This window comes from Thunnus thynnus, chromosome 3 (assembly GCF_963924715.1).
Source record: "Thunnus thynnus chromosome 3, fThuThy2.1, whole genome shotgun sequence".
Lineage (NCBI taxonomy): Eukaryota > Metazoa > Chordata > Actinopteri > Scombriformes > Scombridae > Thunnus > Thunnus thynnus.
The window spans coordinates 18,874,967-18,892,243 of NC_089519.1; the positions used below are offsets into that span (position 1 = coordinate 18,874,967).

General features: G+C 41.2%; 1 protein-coding gene across 3 annotated transcripts in view; it reads left to right on the top strand.

The window, feature by feature from the left end:
- Window positions 1–1,008: 1,008 nt before the first annotated feature.
- Window positions 1,009–17,277, top strand: part of ank2a (ankyrin 2a, neuronal) — a 142,455-nt gene continuing 126,186 nt past the window's right edge. For all 3 annotated transcript variants that reach the window (XM_067584553.1, XM_067584556.1, XM_067584554.1), the window contains exon 1: window positions 1,009–1,383. In XM_067584553.1, the coding sequence (XP_067440654.1) occupies window positions 1,255–1,383 (129 nt within the window). In that variant the 5' untranslated portion in view covers window positions 1,009–1,254. The remainder of the gene's footprint in view (window positions 1,384–17,277) is intronic.

Here is a 17,277-nt window from a genome sequence, read left to right on the forward strand (position 1 = left end):
AAGGGGTTCCTTAGACAAACCATAAGAGGAAAGTGTAAACATGCTTCATTCATATGATAACTGCATGGCAACACCTTCTTTCAAGCCATTTAAAGGAAAGATAAACTGACTTTAAACGTAATCTCACTATGAACCTTACTCTGAAGACTATCTGAATGCTGACAAGTCTTTGTCTTTTTAGCATGTTTTCTTACAACTCCTCTACTCAGCCCCACACTCAAACCCTGCCTGGTTTTTAAATGTCTTCAAGACAGTTATTGATTTTGCCCTGTCAACCTCCATTACATTTGCAGCTAAGAGAAGAGACCCAGGCCAAGTGGGGGGCGTAAGAATACTGGGCGGGAGATTACATTATTAAAGCCCAACCCAGTGTTCCAGTGCTTCAATGATTTGAAAAGTGTGGAAGCAGTTTTACTGTCTTAATTTAATCATATGACACAGCACACACTGTTAACTTTTCCTTCTAAAGCTACTACTGCTGCAGAAGCTCTGAGGGGTGGGGGAAATGATTATATGGGTGGGGGTAACAGAAGCAAAACAGGAGCGCACTACTTCTTGTCGGTGCATTTATGTGCCCGTGGGAATAATTTGGTTACAAAATATTTACGAATAGATCTATATTTTTAAGCCAGGTGGAGCACCACTATATCAGCTCAGTTGCGGGGAAAAAACGAGTAAAGCTGTTGTAGCCGTGTATAATCACTAGTGATGTAGTATGTTGGGAAATAGCATGAGTAAACGCGGTTAAAGTGTAAAAACTAGGCATGCCATTATTCTAATTAGTCACATGAGCTTATCAGCCAATCACAACATAGCGTTTACTATTGCCTCTCCTCCCTTCAGGTCTTATTTCAAAGACTGGGCTGTCCGAAATATCCAGTACTGCATATTGGTCATCACAATCGAGGTGCGTTCACAGAGTTTCCGACTGTCCGTGAAGGCAGCATTGATCCTGCGGAGTTTCGTGGAAGCGCATCTAAGGCGCGCGCACATTTCCACACACAAACACACGCAGGCAACAGCAGTGCACCGGGAGCATCTCTGAACGCGCTCGTTTTAGTTTGACAGCCTGCAAAAATTACAGTCTTATCGGTTTTGGCACGTTTGAACACTGACTCCCTCTAACGCTGCAGAATGATCCCGGGCCCCGCCGAGCCGTGTGGATTCTGAGGCCCGCGCAGAAATCCACCTTGCACCGGCAAAAGGACCCTGACTTGACAGCGTCGCTTCAAGCAGCAGTCAGCCCGAGACAGAATGTCAAGTAGCCCTGAAGGAAGTCTCTCCAGGGGCGGCGGCTCCGACCGTGACTTGAAAATGGCCTCTTCGAGCAACACGTCCCCCGAGGGTGGACCACCGCCGCTGCACCAGAACCGTATACGGCAGGTGGGTGTCTGTCCGCAGCCTGCGCTCCGCATTGACTGGCCCAGTCAGCCGTGTAAAGAGCAGCCGCTGCTGATGGTGCGCGCTCAGGGAGAGCAGTCAAAGGCGTTGCCGTGCTTCAGCACATCGGCGCTGGTGATCTGCTAGATCCATACAGATGCTGCATAAAAATGGGTTCGGATAGGCTGCTAATGTGAACAAAGCTTCCCTGCAGAGAAAATCTGTTCTGATGACACACTGATGTGGTTCGGGGGAGTGTGATAACACCCAAATAGGCCAATTGTTCCAGTGGTTGTTATGGCCGTCAAAATAAACACCAGCAGGCCTGCATGGACTCCACTGGTTACTATTGCAAGCTGCAGTGAGGCATGATCGCAACTTCTGATGTACATCTGTAGGTTTACTGTTTAGATGGACCACCAGAGGCAGATCATCCCTGATTCTGACTTCTGAGGAGTTGTCCCTTTTGCCCTTCTACCTAAAGCATGACCTATTGCAATCAGTCTATTATAGTTCTGAGTATTTGAGGTCTTGAGGTTTTTTATAGGTAGTCTGTGCCGCATATTGGTAGTTTCATAGTGCTTTGTCTATCATACAGTATATTCACACACACTGTAGTGTAGTTGCTTTTGGTGCTGTTTCACCATAATGCATCGCTGGGTAAAGTGTGTGTGTGTGTCCACTAAGTGCTCTCTCAGCCCACTGCTGGGCTGGGCTGGTTTTCCTTGTAATTCTCTCTGTCCTTGTCTGGACTGGAAATCAGATATCAATATTCAGATATGCTTCCTCTTCTCCTCTCCTCCCTTTGATTAAAAAATGGATTCATTGCTGTAACTACATGAGCCTAATAGGAACAATTTAATCTATGGTCAATTCATTTATATCTATGTGTCTGTTTTCATGACTGTATATGATATAAACAAGAAAATTAATGTCAAATTTACTATCTATAATTGACTGTGTGATGTGTGTGTGTTTGTGTATTCGCAGAAAGTGAGTCAGTAGACAGTAGATGGTGGTTGTTTCCTGTCTCAGTGCACTCTCTCAGGCTAATGTGATTTCAGTAATGGACTGTAGTGCTACACACACACACACATAGACACACACTTTATCCTTTTTGGGTGGGGCCACTGTGCTCATATACGATGTATTGCATACGATGCATTCAAGAGTTTTTTGCATAACCAGCCTTGAAATATGAAAGCGGCACTGCTCAAACAGGTGTGTTTGTGTACTGATGATTAAGTGAGCACATTATGCACAGGGAAACCAAATAGTTATGTCTATTCGTTGATGCGGTTCTTACACACAGAGATAAAATGAGCAGATTAGTAACCAGTCATTAACTGTAACATGTGTACGTGTGCATCTTAAAATGAAAGTACAAAAGAGATTTCTCCTTAAATTTCCTGTAAAAGCTTTCTTATTTTTATTGACATCTAAATACCTCTTTAAAGACTAAACTGGCAAAAAAGAACTAATGAACACTGAACTAATTTGAGCACAACTGTTAATTTACTCTTTTATATCATACCTTTTACAGAGATCGCTATCTATGTACATACAGATATTACCTCATAAGAGCTTATCTCATAAATACTTACCAGTGTATGACATCAGATGAACTTGGACAAGCACCTCTCCTAATTTGTGATCCTATGATCTGATCTTCATCAGCTTTTGACACAGAAGCATTGTTGTACTTTTACTTGGAGTCTTTTTATCTCTTACTTTACTTTTGCTTTATTCATTATCCATGGCAACTACTTCAGTGGCTAAAATGGGATGTATGCTGGCACCTGTTTAAAGGTCAATCCACCCAAATCACAGAAAACAGAAAATATTTTCCATGTGGCCTTGAACTCTCAAGAGAAGTAAATTTTTGTGCTCAAAGGTACATCTTTCACAGATGTAACATAACAGGCATATTTTGATTCAACATTGAGGTACAAAGCAGTTTTATGTGAATGCACAAATTTGTTAAAGGAGCACTCCACCTATTTAGCATTGCACTTTATAACATTGTTATAAAGTGCAGTGACTTACAATGGAGAATTCAAGTATCAAAATCAATGCAGCAGAGCCATGCTTTGCCCATGCATTCTTCTTCCTTGTCAAAAGCTGGTGCCTGCATTGTGCACAATACAACTCGACTGCCAATGGTTGGTTCAGAGATTGGGGCGTGTTATGCTAGTTTCGTCACAAGAGGCAAGTTATCAGGCTTGTCACAGCTCACTCTTAATTCTCTTTTTCCCCATATACTTTCCAATACCCGTAAACACACTTAGTATGGATCCCCTGTAGGATATAGCATACTGTCTTAGACACCTGGGTGGTGTCTCTACAGAGATCCTTGTTCAGTCCCCAGCAGCAGTGACTCCAACTTGGCCCCAGTGATTGATCACAAGTGGCAGTGCTGATTAATGATCATGTCCTTGTTGTGGCGCCGGTGGCTCCTACTGTTGGTCTGCCTGTACTTTTTCCCTTTTGTTTACACCCTCACCAGGCCAAGAGTGGTACTAAAGCATCATTAAAAAAACGCAGCATTTTTTTGGGCAGGTGGCACTTTAAGCAGAAAAATTCCACATAACCATATCAAGTTTTTTTTGGCTAACATGTTAGCAAACATTTGCCTTTTTTCAAATCTTGCAGACACAGAGTAGCATTTGCATTCATTTAGAGTCATATTTTTGGCCCCCTTGACAAACAGTCCCAGTCAAAAGTTTGGACACACCTTTATATTCACTTTAGCTCTGTCTTGGTAAAAAAAAAAAACTGCTAGAAATTTGACTTTCTTTATCAGTTATTGGCTATTTTTTCTGTCTGCTGTTTAATGCTGGGACTGTAGCTTACAGTGGGTTTATCAGATGAAGAGAGCAGTGAGGCTGAAGTAAATGTGTGTGCTGTAACCACAGCAATGAACTAAGATGCCAGAAAGTTGCATAGAGCCACAGAGTTAGGTGAGAAGTCTCTGGGTTCATCACCTCCCATTCATGTCACATTGATTCCTCGTAAAAATTGAATAACAGGAGAGTACATTCAAAATTGTGCTTTTGAAGGCACAAATGGTAGGGGAAGAAAAACTGACTTGCAAGAAAGTGTATGAAGTGTACTCTGGAAGGTACAATTCTAGTCAGAGTGTAGCGGTATACAGCCCTAGAGTCATAGGTTTGGTTTTATTTGCAGAACTCAACAGCAAGTGTCTTTTCAGAAACAAAGTTTTTCAAATGGCATTTTCCAGTCTTTGACCACCACAAGCAAAATTCCCTACAACTCCCTTTTTTAAGGTTGCCACAGAAGTTGCAGCATTGGATACGTCAAAATCTCTGCAAACGAACTTTAAGCTGTTTGTCTCTGTGACAGAGAAAATGAGAAGAGATGTTGCATATGAACAGACAGGTAAGAAAACCTTAAGTGGAATAAATCTAAAGAATGTCAGTATATAGTGCTCAGCACAGTAATAGCAGATGGCGCAGAACTCCATTGTGAGACAAAAAGAGAAAATGACAAAAAGACACTGTGATGTGAAGCTCTTACTTGCAGATCTAAAAATACTGCCTGTCTCTCGTGTGATTGTTCTGCAAAAAAATAGTTTCTTCCTAGCCAAGTGGCTGTATGTCCATGTCTCAGGCTCACTGAACCTGTGTCACTGGGCATTTACATGCCACCCTGCTCTGGGCTGGTGTTGAGCTATTGCTTCCCGCAGTCTGCTTTCTCTTCTGTCTGAACAATACAGAGACTGCGTCATAATTTGTCTCCCCTCTGTCGGTGCCAGTCCACTTTCCTGTGGTTGAATAGCGGATACTTAGAGCTCAGTCTGCAGAGATCAATTCAGGACTAGATTTTGTGGCTACTGCAGTCTGATGATAAGTGAAATCTCTGGGCTTCAGTTGTGGAAATAATTACCATTAGATATTAGCTTTCAAAAATATGAATACAATCCTGCAGATGATACAGAGGTCTGTATCTTCTGCAGGAGGTCTGATTTACTGATGATAAATCTGTTTACCTCTAAGCAAAAATATCCATGTTTGGCATGTTCTGGTTTTATATCTAGAGAATACTTGTGTTTAAGACAAGATGACATGACCTATTTCTTACTCAGCACTATGTAGGAAGATCCCTTTTTCAAGCTTACTGTATGATCCCATAATTGCCTTGCTCATTTTATAGCTCCACATACTGTAACTGCACCCCATTCCCTCTCCACTTTCTTTTCAGCTTGCCATCTATATTTCCTTCTTTCTCTCACTGCCTTGTGCCGTCACTCCTGTTCATCTCTCATTTCCCTCCAAAACACCCCCTTCCCTCCCTCCCTTTGGTCTGCCCCACACTCCTCCTCACTGACCCCTACACTGAGGTCCTGATGCGCCAAGAGGTCAGATTTCACTGCAGCCTTTGACATTTTCATCTCCCTCTTTTCTGCCCCTCTGTCTGTGTCTCTTATGCCTCTCTGTGTCTGCCTGCCTATCTATCTATCTCTCTTTTTCCACTCGGAGTGGTATGATGGGATTCTGCAGAAAAGGAGTCCTAATGGAGCCATGGCTTTCATTACATTACCTCTGAACAGCTACAGCCACACACACACACAAGTTTGCGCAGCTATCCTTGTTAGGACATTGCATTGACTTCCATTCATTGTGGACACCCTAACCCAAACACAAACCCAAACTTTAACCTAACCTCAATTCACATCTTACATCTTACATCTAACCTTAACCGGGATCCCAGAAATTACATTTTGCCTCATTAGGACCAGGCTTTGGTCCCCATGAGGGCTACTGGTTCCGACAAGGTCAGTGTTTATACCGGAAAAGCTCCCAAAGAGATAACAAAAACGCACATCCACACACACTTACACACACACATATACATGGCCACAGCTGTCTTCCATCGCATGAATCCAGATAGGGATGTTTGGCAAATTGGGTCTCTGTGGGTGTAGTCATATAGAGTGTACATACACACACATACAGAATTATATAGCTGTATTTACTTGAGCAGTTAGAGCGGTTGCCTCGTTTTAAGTGCTTACACACAGATCTGTGAATGACCGCAAGTCAACCACTCTAGTACCCCTGCTGACAGCTACCAGCATTAGAACAGATGCCATTAAGAGTGAATCATCGTTGGCTGTGAAATACATGCTCACTTCTGCATTGTTGTGTGTTGTAGTTTCTGTAGGCATGATTCAGCAAGATATGTCTGTCAATGACACTGTCCCACTCTCTATGTACCATCAACATGATGACAAACACTTGATTGTTAGTTGATTATGTTAATGCCATAAAGTGTTAAAAAGTATTTTTATCAAAACCAAACCCACTGATGGACATTTGTTGTTAGTGTGCAGTCTTTGTTTTTGATATAGCCTACTTTAAGCGGACATTCAGTGCTGCCGTGCTATGCACATTAATGTAGATTTATGCACCATCAGATATAAAGTTACCAAGGGCTGCTATTAATTACTATTGATTTATCATTTATTTATTTTACTGATGAATCTGTTGATGCCTATCATGACTTCCCATAGTGAGATTATAGATTGTAGTGCTGAATCGATAAGTTGATCAATTAGAGGAGGACTTCTGATACATGACCATAAATTTAATATCTTTGGCTTTTAGACTGTTGGTTGGATTAAACAAGCAAGTGGAATGCATCACCTTTGGGTATGTAAAATTATGATGGGCATTTTTCAAACTTCTTCTAACCAACATGCAAAAACATATACAAAATTTTCAATTTTTTCAATGACATTTTTGATTAATCATTACAATTTTATCTTATTGACTAATCAAATAATTTAATTCAGCTCAATTCAATTCCATACAACTTTATTTATCCCTGGAAGACTAATTGTATGCAGCAGCTCACCTCCCAGATCAACACACACAGCTTGATAGGAAGGAAAGATAAAACAATGTTAATCACAAAGCTTAAAACAACAAAAGGTTATAGACTTAAAAAAAAAAAAAAAAAAACATATGTGGAATTGTTAAAAAGTACATTCATAAATAACAAATACTGAACTGAAAGGACACAATCCAAGAAGATACACAAAGTTATGAGGCCTACAAGCATAAAAAGCATTTAACAAAACACCCCCATGATGAATTGAGAATTCGAACTGAAGAGGGGATACTGTAAAGGACTAGACTAACGATTGTTTGTACAGGCAGTTAGAAAGCATTGCGACTTGACTTACTGTTAAGCACAAGTGTTATCTTCTCTCTGTGGTTCTGAACTATGTCCACTGCAGCACTGACTTGAAGAATTGGCCCAGAAATATATCACTTGGGTAAATTCACCTCAAAGTGTGGCCATATAAGGCATGATACTCAGCCTTCCAAATACCAAGGAGCCACTTTGTCGGCCAGCTCTGACGCAACATGCAACAGTCATATGATGTTATCTATGGGTTTTATGTATGAGTGTCCATACTGTGTAACAGTGATAGGGTTGTGAGGGATCCAGAATCCATATGGAGCATCAGCATGTCTATATTTGGGTACAAATGGCATCCTGACACGCTGTATTCTGGACTGGCCTTCTTGGCTGTCATGGTACCTCATAACCAGTTGGGGTGGCGTAGTTATATCCGACACCGTCTTACACTGGCTTGTCTTCTTCTGATGAATGTTTCAAGGGCAGAGATAGGATGACTTGATGAGTCATAGTTTGTCATCGTCATCATCATCATGCTTCTCTTGTTCGGTCCGAAGGTTGTTCATCAAAAGAGCACATACAAGGACAAGAAGTGAAAACTGTGCTTAGAGGAGCATCATGTTGTTCAGATGGGCTAGTAATTTGACCATACAGTATATTAACTGGTCCCAGCTGCAGGATATGAGGAATACAAGCAAAACTATTGAGACACATCCTCAAGGAAAAAAAGATGCCAGTAATGATCCAAAGAGGCCAGGTGTTTTTTGGACTGGGGGCAGTGGGAAACATTTAGATGTTAATTATTCATTATGGCCTTATAACTGTATTTCCCGTTAGACAGAAACAGAAAGAGAGACAGAGGAGGGCGTGGTCGGTGATCAATGGACTTCTCAGAAGCTTGGCTCAAGCACCTTCATGTAAATATGCTCTCTCTCTCCTCCTTCTCACTCTCTTCATCTCCTTAACCTTCCTCCTCTCCCCCTCTCTCTCCACTGTCTCTCTCATCATGTTTGAGTTGAGTAAGTGACAGATTTCTCACAGGAAAACACATCAAAGCTTTTCACTGTGTTGTTGAGAGCAGCACAGCTAATAGTGCTGCACATAGACACACACACATACATTCGCGCACAAACACGCGCATATATGCCAGCAAAACACCGGACTGCTTTTATCACTTGCTGAGGAAGATGCTTTAACAAAAGTTAGAATTCCTGCAGCTGCTGAATCCAAAGGCTGCAGTTGTTAGATAATTTTCTTAAACCCACATTATTTCTACATTTGTGATTTGTGTTACTTTTATTATGTACCAATTAGGTCTTTCTGTGCACCAATTTATCATGTTTGGTTATAGCCCAAAACAGAACTACTAAAAATAAGACTGCTAATTGAATGTTTATACTTGTGCTCACATCTGTTTTATTCTCTTAGTCATTTTCTCTCTCTCACGGTGTTATATTATTATTCTTTCCCATTCTCTCTGTGTCTGACAGCATCACTCAGCAATCCTGGTAGGACTGCGTGCTGCAGTACATTTTAGGTCACACGCTTCATTATTCATTATACATTCAACTTGGAGGTGAAATCAGTTTATGCTTCAGTACCCTTCATCGTCTGATGCTGGATGAGATCAGCCGTCAGATGGAAATACATTCTTTTTAGCAAATTTAGCACAAGAACAATTTGGTCAGAGAGGTGAAGCAAAAACTGTGTTTTCCTGTGCAAATGCATGCAACATTCGAGGGCTGTAGCTCTCTGTGTGTTCTGGAGATGAAGAATAGTCAGATTACAAATGACACTTCAGACCATTTGCTTCTATGTTTGCAGTGTCTGATTTTTTTAGATGATTCAGTTTTGTTTCATATCCAGACACAATGCGATGTAAAAACTCTATTTGAGGTCTTTTGGCAAAATTGTGTAAGTGTAAAACCACTGTTGTTTTTTTTTTTAACTTTTTCCTACATTTCCTGCTCAATAATACAGTAACTGATTTAGCCACTTAATCTCTCAAAGGGCAGCTGAGTTACTCTATGTTGCACTGCTCTGAAATCACACCCTGTATGCACCTCTGCCAGATCCTGAAAATCTGCCCTATTGGTCCACTACATCGCTTCTTTCTCCACAATCTCAAAAGTCCACTTTGATAGCAGGAATATTGATATTTCTCATCGATTACAGCATCTGCTGTGGGATGGCAGCCTCGACGGAATATGCCAGTTTATTTTCCAGTGTGCTCAATGCTTCCGTCGCTCTTTCATCTCATTAACAGGAATGGCAAGCTGACGTCATGCCTACCCAAGGGACTTGGGCTGCACTTCAAAGAGAAAAAAGCCGTAAATTTGTATGACAGCCATTTTCAAGGGAGTGGGTATAATACCAACCCTCCTGTATCACATACTAGCGGTAGATATTGGTTATGGTTGCAGGCTTTGCATTTCACTGAGAGCTTTTAGATATAACACCTCATAAACCTGACGTCCGGTTGTGGGAAGTGAATAATGAATTTATGGATGTAATCAGTTGCTTACACTGCATTTCTGACCGTTTACATTATTTTAGACTAATTGTACTTCACTCTGAAAAAAGATGTTGGAGGCTGTGTAGCCTTATGTAGCTGCAAGCAATCAGTTAATGTGACCGCTGTGCCTGTAGGACTGCTGCTTGTCTGTCTGTGGAAGTGGGGACGGTTGTTTACTGTGTAACACCGAAGAACGTATGGAGGGTGATACTGGTAAATCAGCCAAAGTCTCAAATCAAATGTTTTGTTTTGTGGGTGTACATGCGTCGATGTGTAGATGTGCTTCATTTAAAACAGGGTGTGGTCTTCTTGATTTTCTCTCCCTCCATTTGTCTCTCTCTTGGGGCGTATCATCTGCCTATATCAAGGTTATGTGTCCCATCTACAGTGTCTCTCTATTCCCTCTCTTCTTATTTCAGCCGCCCACCCGGCCCCGTCTCCGTGTCATCACTCACTGTATTTGGGTGTGGTCTGGTCTGGATTCTTAGCAGCCTGTCTCATCCACTTTGTATTAAATTTGACTCTGTGTGATTTTGTTTTGTGAGAAACAGGGAAATAGAGACTGCATGTACTTTGCGGACTCTATGGCTTTGACCTTTCGTAAGCATGAAAAAGAGGCTGAAAAATGACTTGACATTTAAATCATATCTGTGAGCCAATCCATTACTGTCTTTACTCTGGATTTTGTTCACTCTGTTACGTGAATACAAGCAAAGCAGACATAATGTATAGACTATCAGTTTAGTCATTACCAATATTTACACCAGTCCATGTGGAGCACTATCTACTTGTCAGGTGTCAAATCTGTTGTTTTTGAAAAGAAATTAAATCTTCTGTTCTTATGTATTTCTTATGTTGTGTGTAGAGCTTGTTGGTAGATGTATGAAGCCCGCAGGTTTGTCACATATCTCATTCCTGCAGTAAAGTAGTCCACTTTACTATAGGAAAACAGTAAAGTTACTGTGTATTATTATTATATTTTTGATGTTTTACCTTTTAGAATTTTCAATGACAACACACAGTGAGAAACGTCTTGCAGAATAAGGCAGTGTTGATTTTCTCATGTTACAGTCATGCGGTGCGGGGTTCAGCTGCAGTTAAGAATCAATATCCTGAAGGGAAAGGGTGAGCTGTGTGTCAGTGTGCATATTCTGAGCTTCACTGTGGGCACTGCAGACCTCCTGCTCTTGTCTTGAGCATAGATTGTACAAAAATGTTCTGTCAGGTTCCTTGATGTGTTGTCTTTATGTAATAATTCAATAAAGTAAAAGGAAGTATATTGGTTACAAATGGCAAAAGACTGAAAATAGGCACAAGACATGACAAAACAAATTATACATCTCTTTAAAGGAACAGCTTGATTAAAAAAAAAGTGTTTATTCACTTTTTTTGCTGAGAGTTAGATGAGATGATCAGTATCACTCTTTCTGTTAAATATGGAGCTGGAGCCAGTAGGTCATTAACATAAAAACTGGAAACGGGAGGAAACATCTTGTCTGGCTCCAGCCTAAGCTCAAAAATACACCTACCAGCACTTCTAAAGTGAAAAAATAACACCTTATCTCATTTTTTTTATTCCATGCATAAACTGAAATGTTAATGTTGGGATTTTACGGGGGAGTATATGTACTGAAACTATTTAGTTCCAGGCACCGTGACTTCATGGAAACTATTCTTTTAAACCTCTTTTAAACACCTCTGTAATTATAATTCAGCCCACAGTAGAAGAAGTTAAATTAACTGTCTGAACTTTCGGTTGAAAGAAATGTAATGTGCAGATATGTTGGGATTATTGAAGTTGGAAAATATATGAAAATTGGAAAGCCTTAAATCTGTATCTTCCTCTAGCGCAGTGGTCATTAGTCAAGTACAAGTAAATTAAGCCCTCTGCTGTATTGCTGCACAGGAAGAGTTTTCAGTAAGTGTCTCACACATTTGCACATTTATCAGGTTAACATAAAGCATCACTTAAACCAAACAAATGTAAGCACTAATGAAAATTAGCATTTCCCGGTGAGGAGCGGTAGGGTGGGGTTGGAAATTGTTGTCATGAAAAATGTATTGGCTTCTAGAAGTCTAAATGAGTTGTCTCAAAACAGAAACATCCTCCCTCCATTAAAATCTTAGAAGCATTATATGCTGCTGGACACTCCACTAGTGAGCACTGTACCTCCATTAGCAGTCAGACAAATCATAAACAACAACAACAGCAGCAGTGGCAGCAACATCCAAAACAAGCACAGAAACAACAGCAAAAAAACTCAAAAACATTAATACCAGTAATAAGATATCACCCCCCATGTTAAAAAGCTAAAGGACACTATTCCTACTTTCCATGTAGCCAGTAGTTTTAGAGATTTAAGTTCATATTAGTAGGATATAAAAGAATATGTACACAATCAAACCTGTATACACATACTCTCAATTTGAAACACATGAACAGGCACCTGCAACATGGTCTCTGCATCTCCTGTATCGGTCTAGAGTCCTGATGGGCCATATAAAAGCCTTTGATCTATACAGACCATTTATCCCTCCCCATGTAGGAGATCAGCTAAACCAATAGAAACAAGAGCTCACATCAGCTCACTTTGGGCCCCCCCCCCTATGTAATCTGACTCTTAAATGGAAACACACACTTACAGTGTTTTTTAGTTTATAATGCATTCTGCTAATCCTCATTTACTTACATGAGTGATGGAGGGGATCGATAAAAGTCATTGATCAGCCCTTGCTGATGCACAGACATTGAAACTGAAAAGTTAATAGTTTTAATAAAGACATAATGTGCACACGTACACACACACACACCGATGTTAATGTAAAAACACTGTTTCAGGATCAGCTAACATGCTGATCAATAAGCTTAAAGATTTTGTCTGTTAAATCTGAAACATAAGAAGTCAGGCAGTTGTCACTGTCAGAAGTTTTGATTTGCCTGGATTGTACAGTGTACTGTATGTCATGGGGGAGGGTTTTCTTTGTGTTTTACACTTGATTTTCATATTCACATAATTAAACCATTCAAAAGAAGGAAGAATGCTAAGCTGCACAATATGCATATATTTTAAAAGGCAAGTAGATCTGAGGATTTTTTTGTGTAAACCAAAGATCCTTTGCTGTTCCCTTCACAAAAATGTCTTATTCTCTGTTTCACCAGTAGAGAGTGCTGGAGGAGCAGATCACATTCACAGAAATGTGTATTCCCTCAACAGCACAGTTATCATGGAAGTGAATGAAGTACTCAGGCTGAATGCAACATTGTAGACAGCATTACAGTGTGGAATGACTCAGCAGATCTGTCTCACTCATGATTAGTAGTAGAAAGAGATGTTGCTGATGTTGTTGACTGACCCTGTGAAAACCTCAAGCAAAATGTGTGAACAGAAATAGAGATGTCAGATTGTGTCCCTGTTCCTGGTGCTCAAATTTCAAACTCCCAGCATTAGCTTGATATGACCAGCTTGCGAGCCACAACAAAAGAGGGAGATGCATGCCAAACTTAGCAGTTGCAAACTGAGATATATTAAAGTAAACCCAAACAACCGATCCACCCTCTCTCTCCAATATAACTAATATATCCTTAAATGGAGCAACAAAGTATAAACTACAATACAAAATATCAAAGTATATAATGCAAAAAAATGAAAAAACACCTAACTGCTTATGTTCCATAGTAACCTTTTAATCCCCCCCACCCCATGCTCAGCAACTGGATCCCAGAAGCTGATTTAGGAGGAAAGAGAGAGCCTACAGGAAAATGGAACAAACAGAGAGCAAAATAAATACACACTAAAGGACATTATTCACAGGGAGCCCGAGACAATGTGTCCACCACCATATTATCCCATCCATTGATGTGGAGAAGGTCCAGGTTATAGAAGTAAAGCAGCAGAGCCCAGCGAATGAGCCTTTGGTTAGGACACTGGAGAGACCTGAGAATGTGTAAAGGGTTGTGATCTGTGAAGAACACCACAGCCATAGAGCTAACATACACACAGAAATGTTGCAAAGCCAAAATCAATGCTAGTGTTTCCTTTTCAATTACTGAATAGTTCAGCTGATGTTTATTAAATTAATTTAAAAAAAACAAACAAAAACTGGCTTATCCACTCCTAAATCATCAGGCTGTAACAACACTGCCCTTGCGCCCACATAACTTGCATTTACTTCAAGTTTGAACAGTTTCTCCCAGCCAAAACAGGAGCATTACAAATAAGGGCTTTAACACTCTTAAAAGCCTTCTGACACTCTGAGGGCCACACATATTTGGCCTTAGCTTTCAACAAATCAGTGAGGGGCGCAACTACCATGGAAAAATTCCTACAACAACACTGATAATAACCTATAGGCCAAAAAAACGCATGAGCTCCTTCTTAGTGAGCATAGTCATCAATAGTCTGAACCTTTGCATGCACAGGACACACTCTGCCATTCCCTGCCACATGGCCCAAATAAGAAACTGTTGCCTTCGCAAACTCGCACTTGGCAAGGTTAACAGTCAAATTGGCATGAGCCAAGAGGTCAAACAACTTCTCAGTGTGGTCAAGATGAATATCCCAATCATCAGAGTAGATGACCACATCATCCAGATACACCAAGCAACCTTACAGATCTCACAACAACCCAGTTCATCAGGTGTTGAAAGGTTGCTGGCACATTCCACAAACCAAAGGGCATCACACTATAAGAATACAATCCCATGGGCGTAATGAACACAGCAACCTGCCAGTAGCCTTCCAGCAGGTCAGACTTGCTGACAAATCAAGCTGACCCCACTTGGTCAATACAGTCTTCCACACGGAGAAGTGGAAAAGAGTCCAGTTTTGTGTCATTATTGGCTTTATGGAAGTCTGAACAAAACCCGTGAGTGTCATCGGGAGTAGCAATCACGTAGTTCTGATCTGAAATCTTCTTCACAACTGAATATGGACCAGAAAATTTTGCCTGAGGTCACAATGGGTAACAGAGCAAGCACCTGATCTCCTGGGAGAAAAACATGATTCTCAACCTGGCGATCATTAAGTTTTTTCATATTCCCCTGTGCAGATGCCAACTTGTTCTTAGCCATCTCCTTGGCTTTATGAAGTCTATACCTAAAGCCGCTGACATATTCAGCAAGGGTTTGTGGTGGTTTTGCCTCTTTCCAATTGTCCTGCCAAGGGACCCCGCACAGTATGGCCAAACACAAGGTTGTTGGGGCTGAACCCTGTGCACTCCTGGACAATCTCCCTTGCAGCCAGCAACAGCCAGGGCAAACCCTCTGCCCAGTCTCTGTTAGCAGAAACATCTCTTTTCAGGGCCAAAAGAAAGACCCCAGGATGCGGTCATACGTCTTCTTCACACCTGAGTGGCCAGACTCATCGTGGGAAATCAGCAACACCATACTACAGAACCTAGAAGGCACAACAACTTGGTAAACAGGTTCGCCAACAAAATACTCCCACTGAGGCACCCACTTTCTCATCAGCACATCATTCTGGAGGAAATAACACTGAGCATAATTTTTCACCTCACCACAAGGAAGAATCCTCTCCATCAGATCTTTCAGAGTCATGTCAGCACGCTGCTTCTTCACCAGCTCACTGTCAGAAACAGACCAAGGAACATCAAGACATGTCACATCATGCTGCTGTAGAGTGTCATCATTTTCAGTAGAATTTATTCCATCTGACTGTGAGCACACATCAAGAAACTCTGTTTCACTTTTGTCAGGCTTACTGCTAACCAGGGGCACTGGAGCCACAATAACAGGAGGTACATCATCAGCCCACAACCGACTCCGTGCTATACCATTACCCAAGATCATTGTAACATTATCCATGGGCAGAACTGGCCACACACTGACTGCCATCTCGCCCTGAAACAGATCATGTTATGCAGAGGTACATGCAGAACCTTTAACCCTATTCCAAGCAAAAAAGAACCCATGTATGTCTCATCTGAAAATGGTAAGGCTGATGCTAAAATGAATGAATCAAAAGCACCAGTGTCATGCAATATCTTTGCGTGCACTTTCTCATCAGTCTATACCAGAGACACAAAACCTTCAGTGATGACAGGTAAGTAAGACTTCAGCTCTGGGCTAGATATCTGTGGTTTCAACTCACAAGCTGAAAGCTCAGACACCTGCTCAGAAATAGGCACAACAAACATTGCTGGCTTGGGGTTAACACTAGCTCCAGCCTGCTTAGTCCTTGATTTAAAAGCATAACAGTCTCTTCTCCGGTGCCCTCATTTATGACAACAATTACAAATTTTGTCAGACTCACAAGCACTACATTTGTTTCTCTGCTCAAGCCCAAACTGTACTGGACGACCAGACCACACACCCATGGCTGAGGAATTTGCCCTGTATCTGTGAGCACTAGAACACTCCGCACTGTGCGTCAAAACATAGTCATCTGCCAAAGCAGTGGCTTCAGCTGCTGTCTTAACCTTCTGCTCACAAATAGACGTTGCGATCATGCAGAGCCTCATGAGAGTAACCTCAGCTGCAGTACACGAACAATCAAAATGAGTGGACAAATCATGAGCAAACTCCAAATGCCACTTATTGCCTCTTTTCCAACTCCTAAGTCGTGGGCAATATGCTTCAGGCACCAGCTCATATGCTTTGAGAACAGCAGACTTCACTAAACCATACTTCAAACAATCACTGTTACTCAAAGAAGAATAAGCCTCTTAAGCCCTGCTGATTAATATACATTGCAACATCACATTGCAGTGGAATCAGGCCACCCCTGTGCATCACCTAGCCACTCAAACATTGAGAAGAAAGTTTCCGAATCTCCCTCATTAAATCTGGGAATCAGATTCAAATCATAAACAGACCTTTCCAGGGTCCCGCTTTGAACAGAGCCCAACACTTTCATCTTCAATTTCATCTTCAAATTCGCTTTGAAATTGGCCTTCACTGTCTCTTTAGCTCTTTTATCACCAACATCAACATTGCAATAGTCAGCTATCTTAACCAGCTGATCCTTTATGCACTGATCCAAAAATCTTTCCGATGGTGCCTCTACAAATGCTCTCATAATTTCCTCCATAGTTTACCAATATTTGTAACCACACAGGAGAACAAAGGAATGCAGTGTTTAAACCCACCAGTGCACACAAGAGGAATAAGCAGCCTCAAAACAGAGCTTCCTTGCAAGATGACTGCCTAACCAAAAATCTAGCTACATACCCCCCCCTAATCTTCATGAGGCATA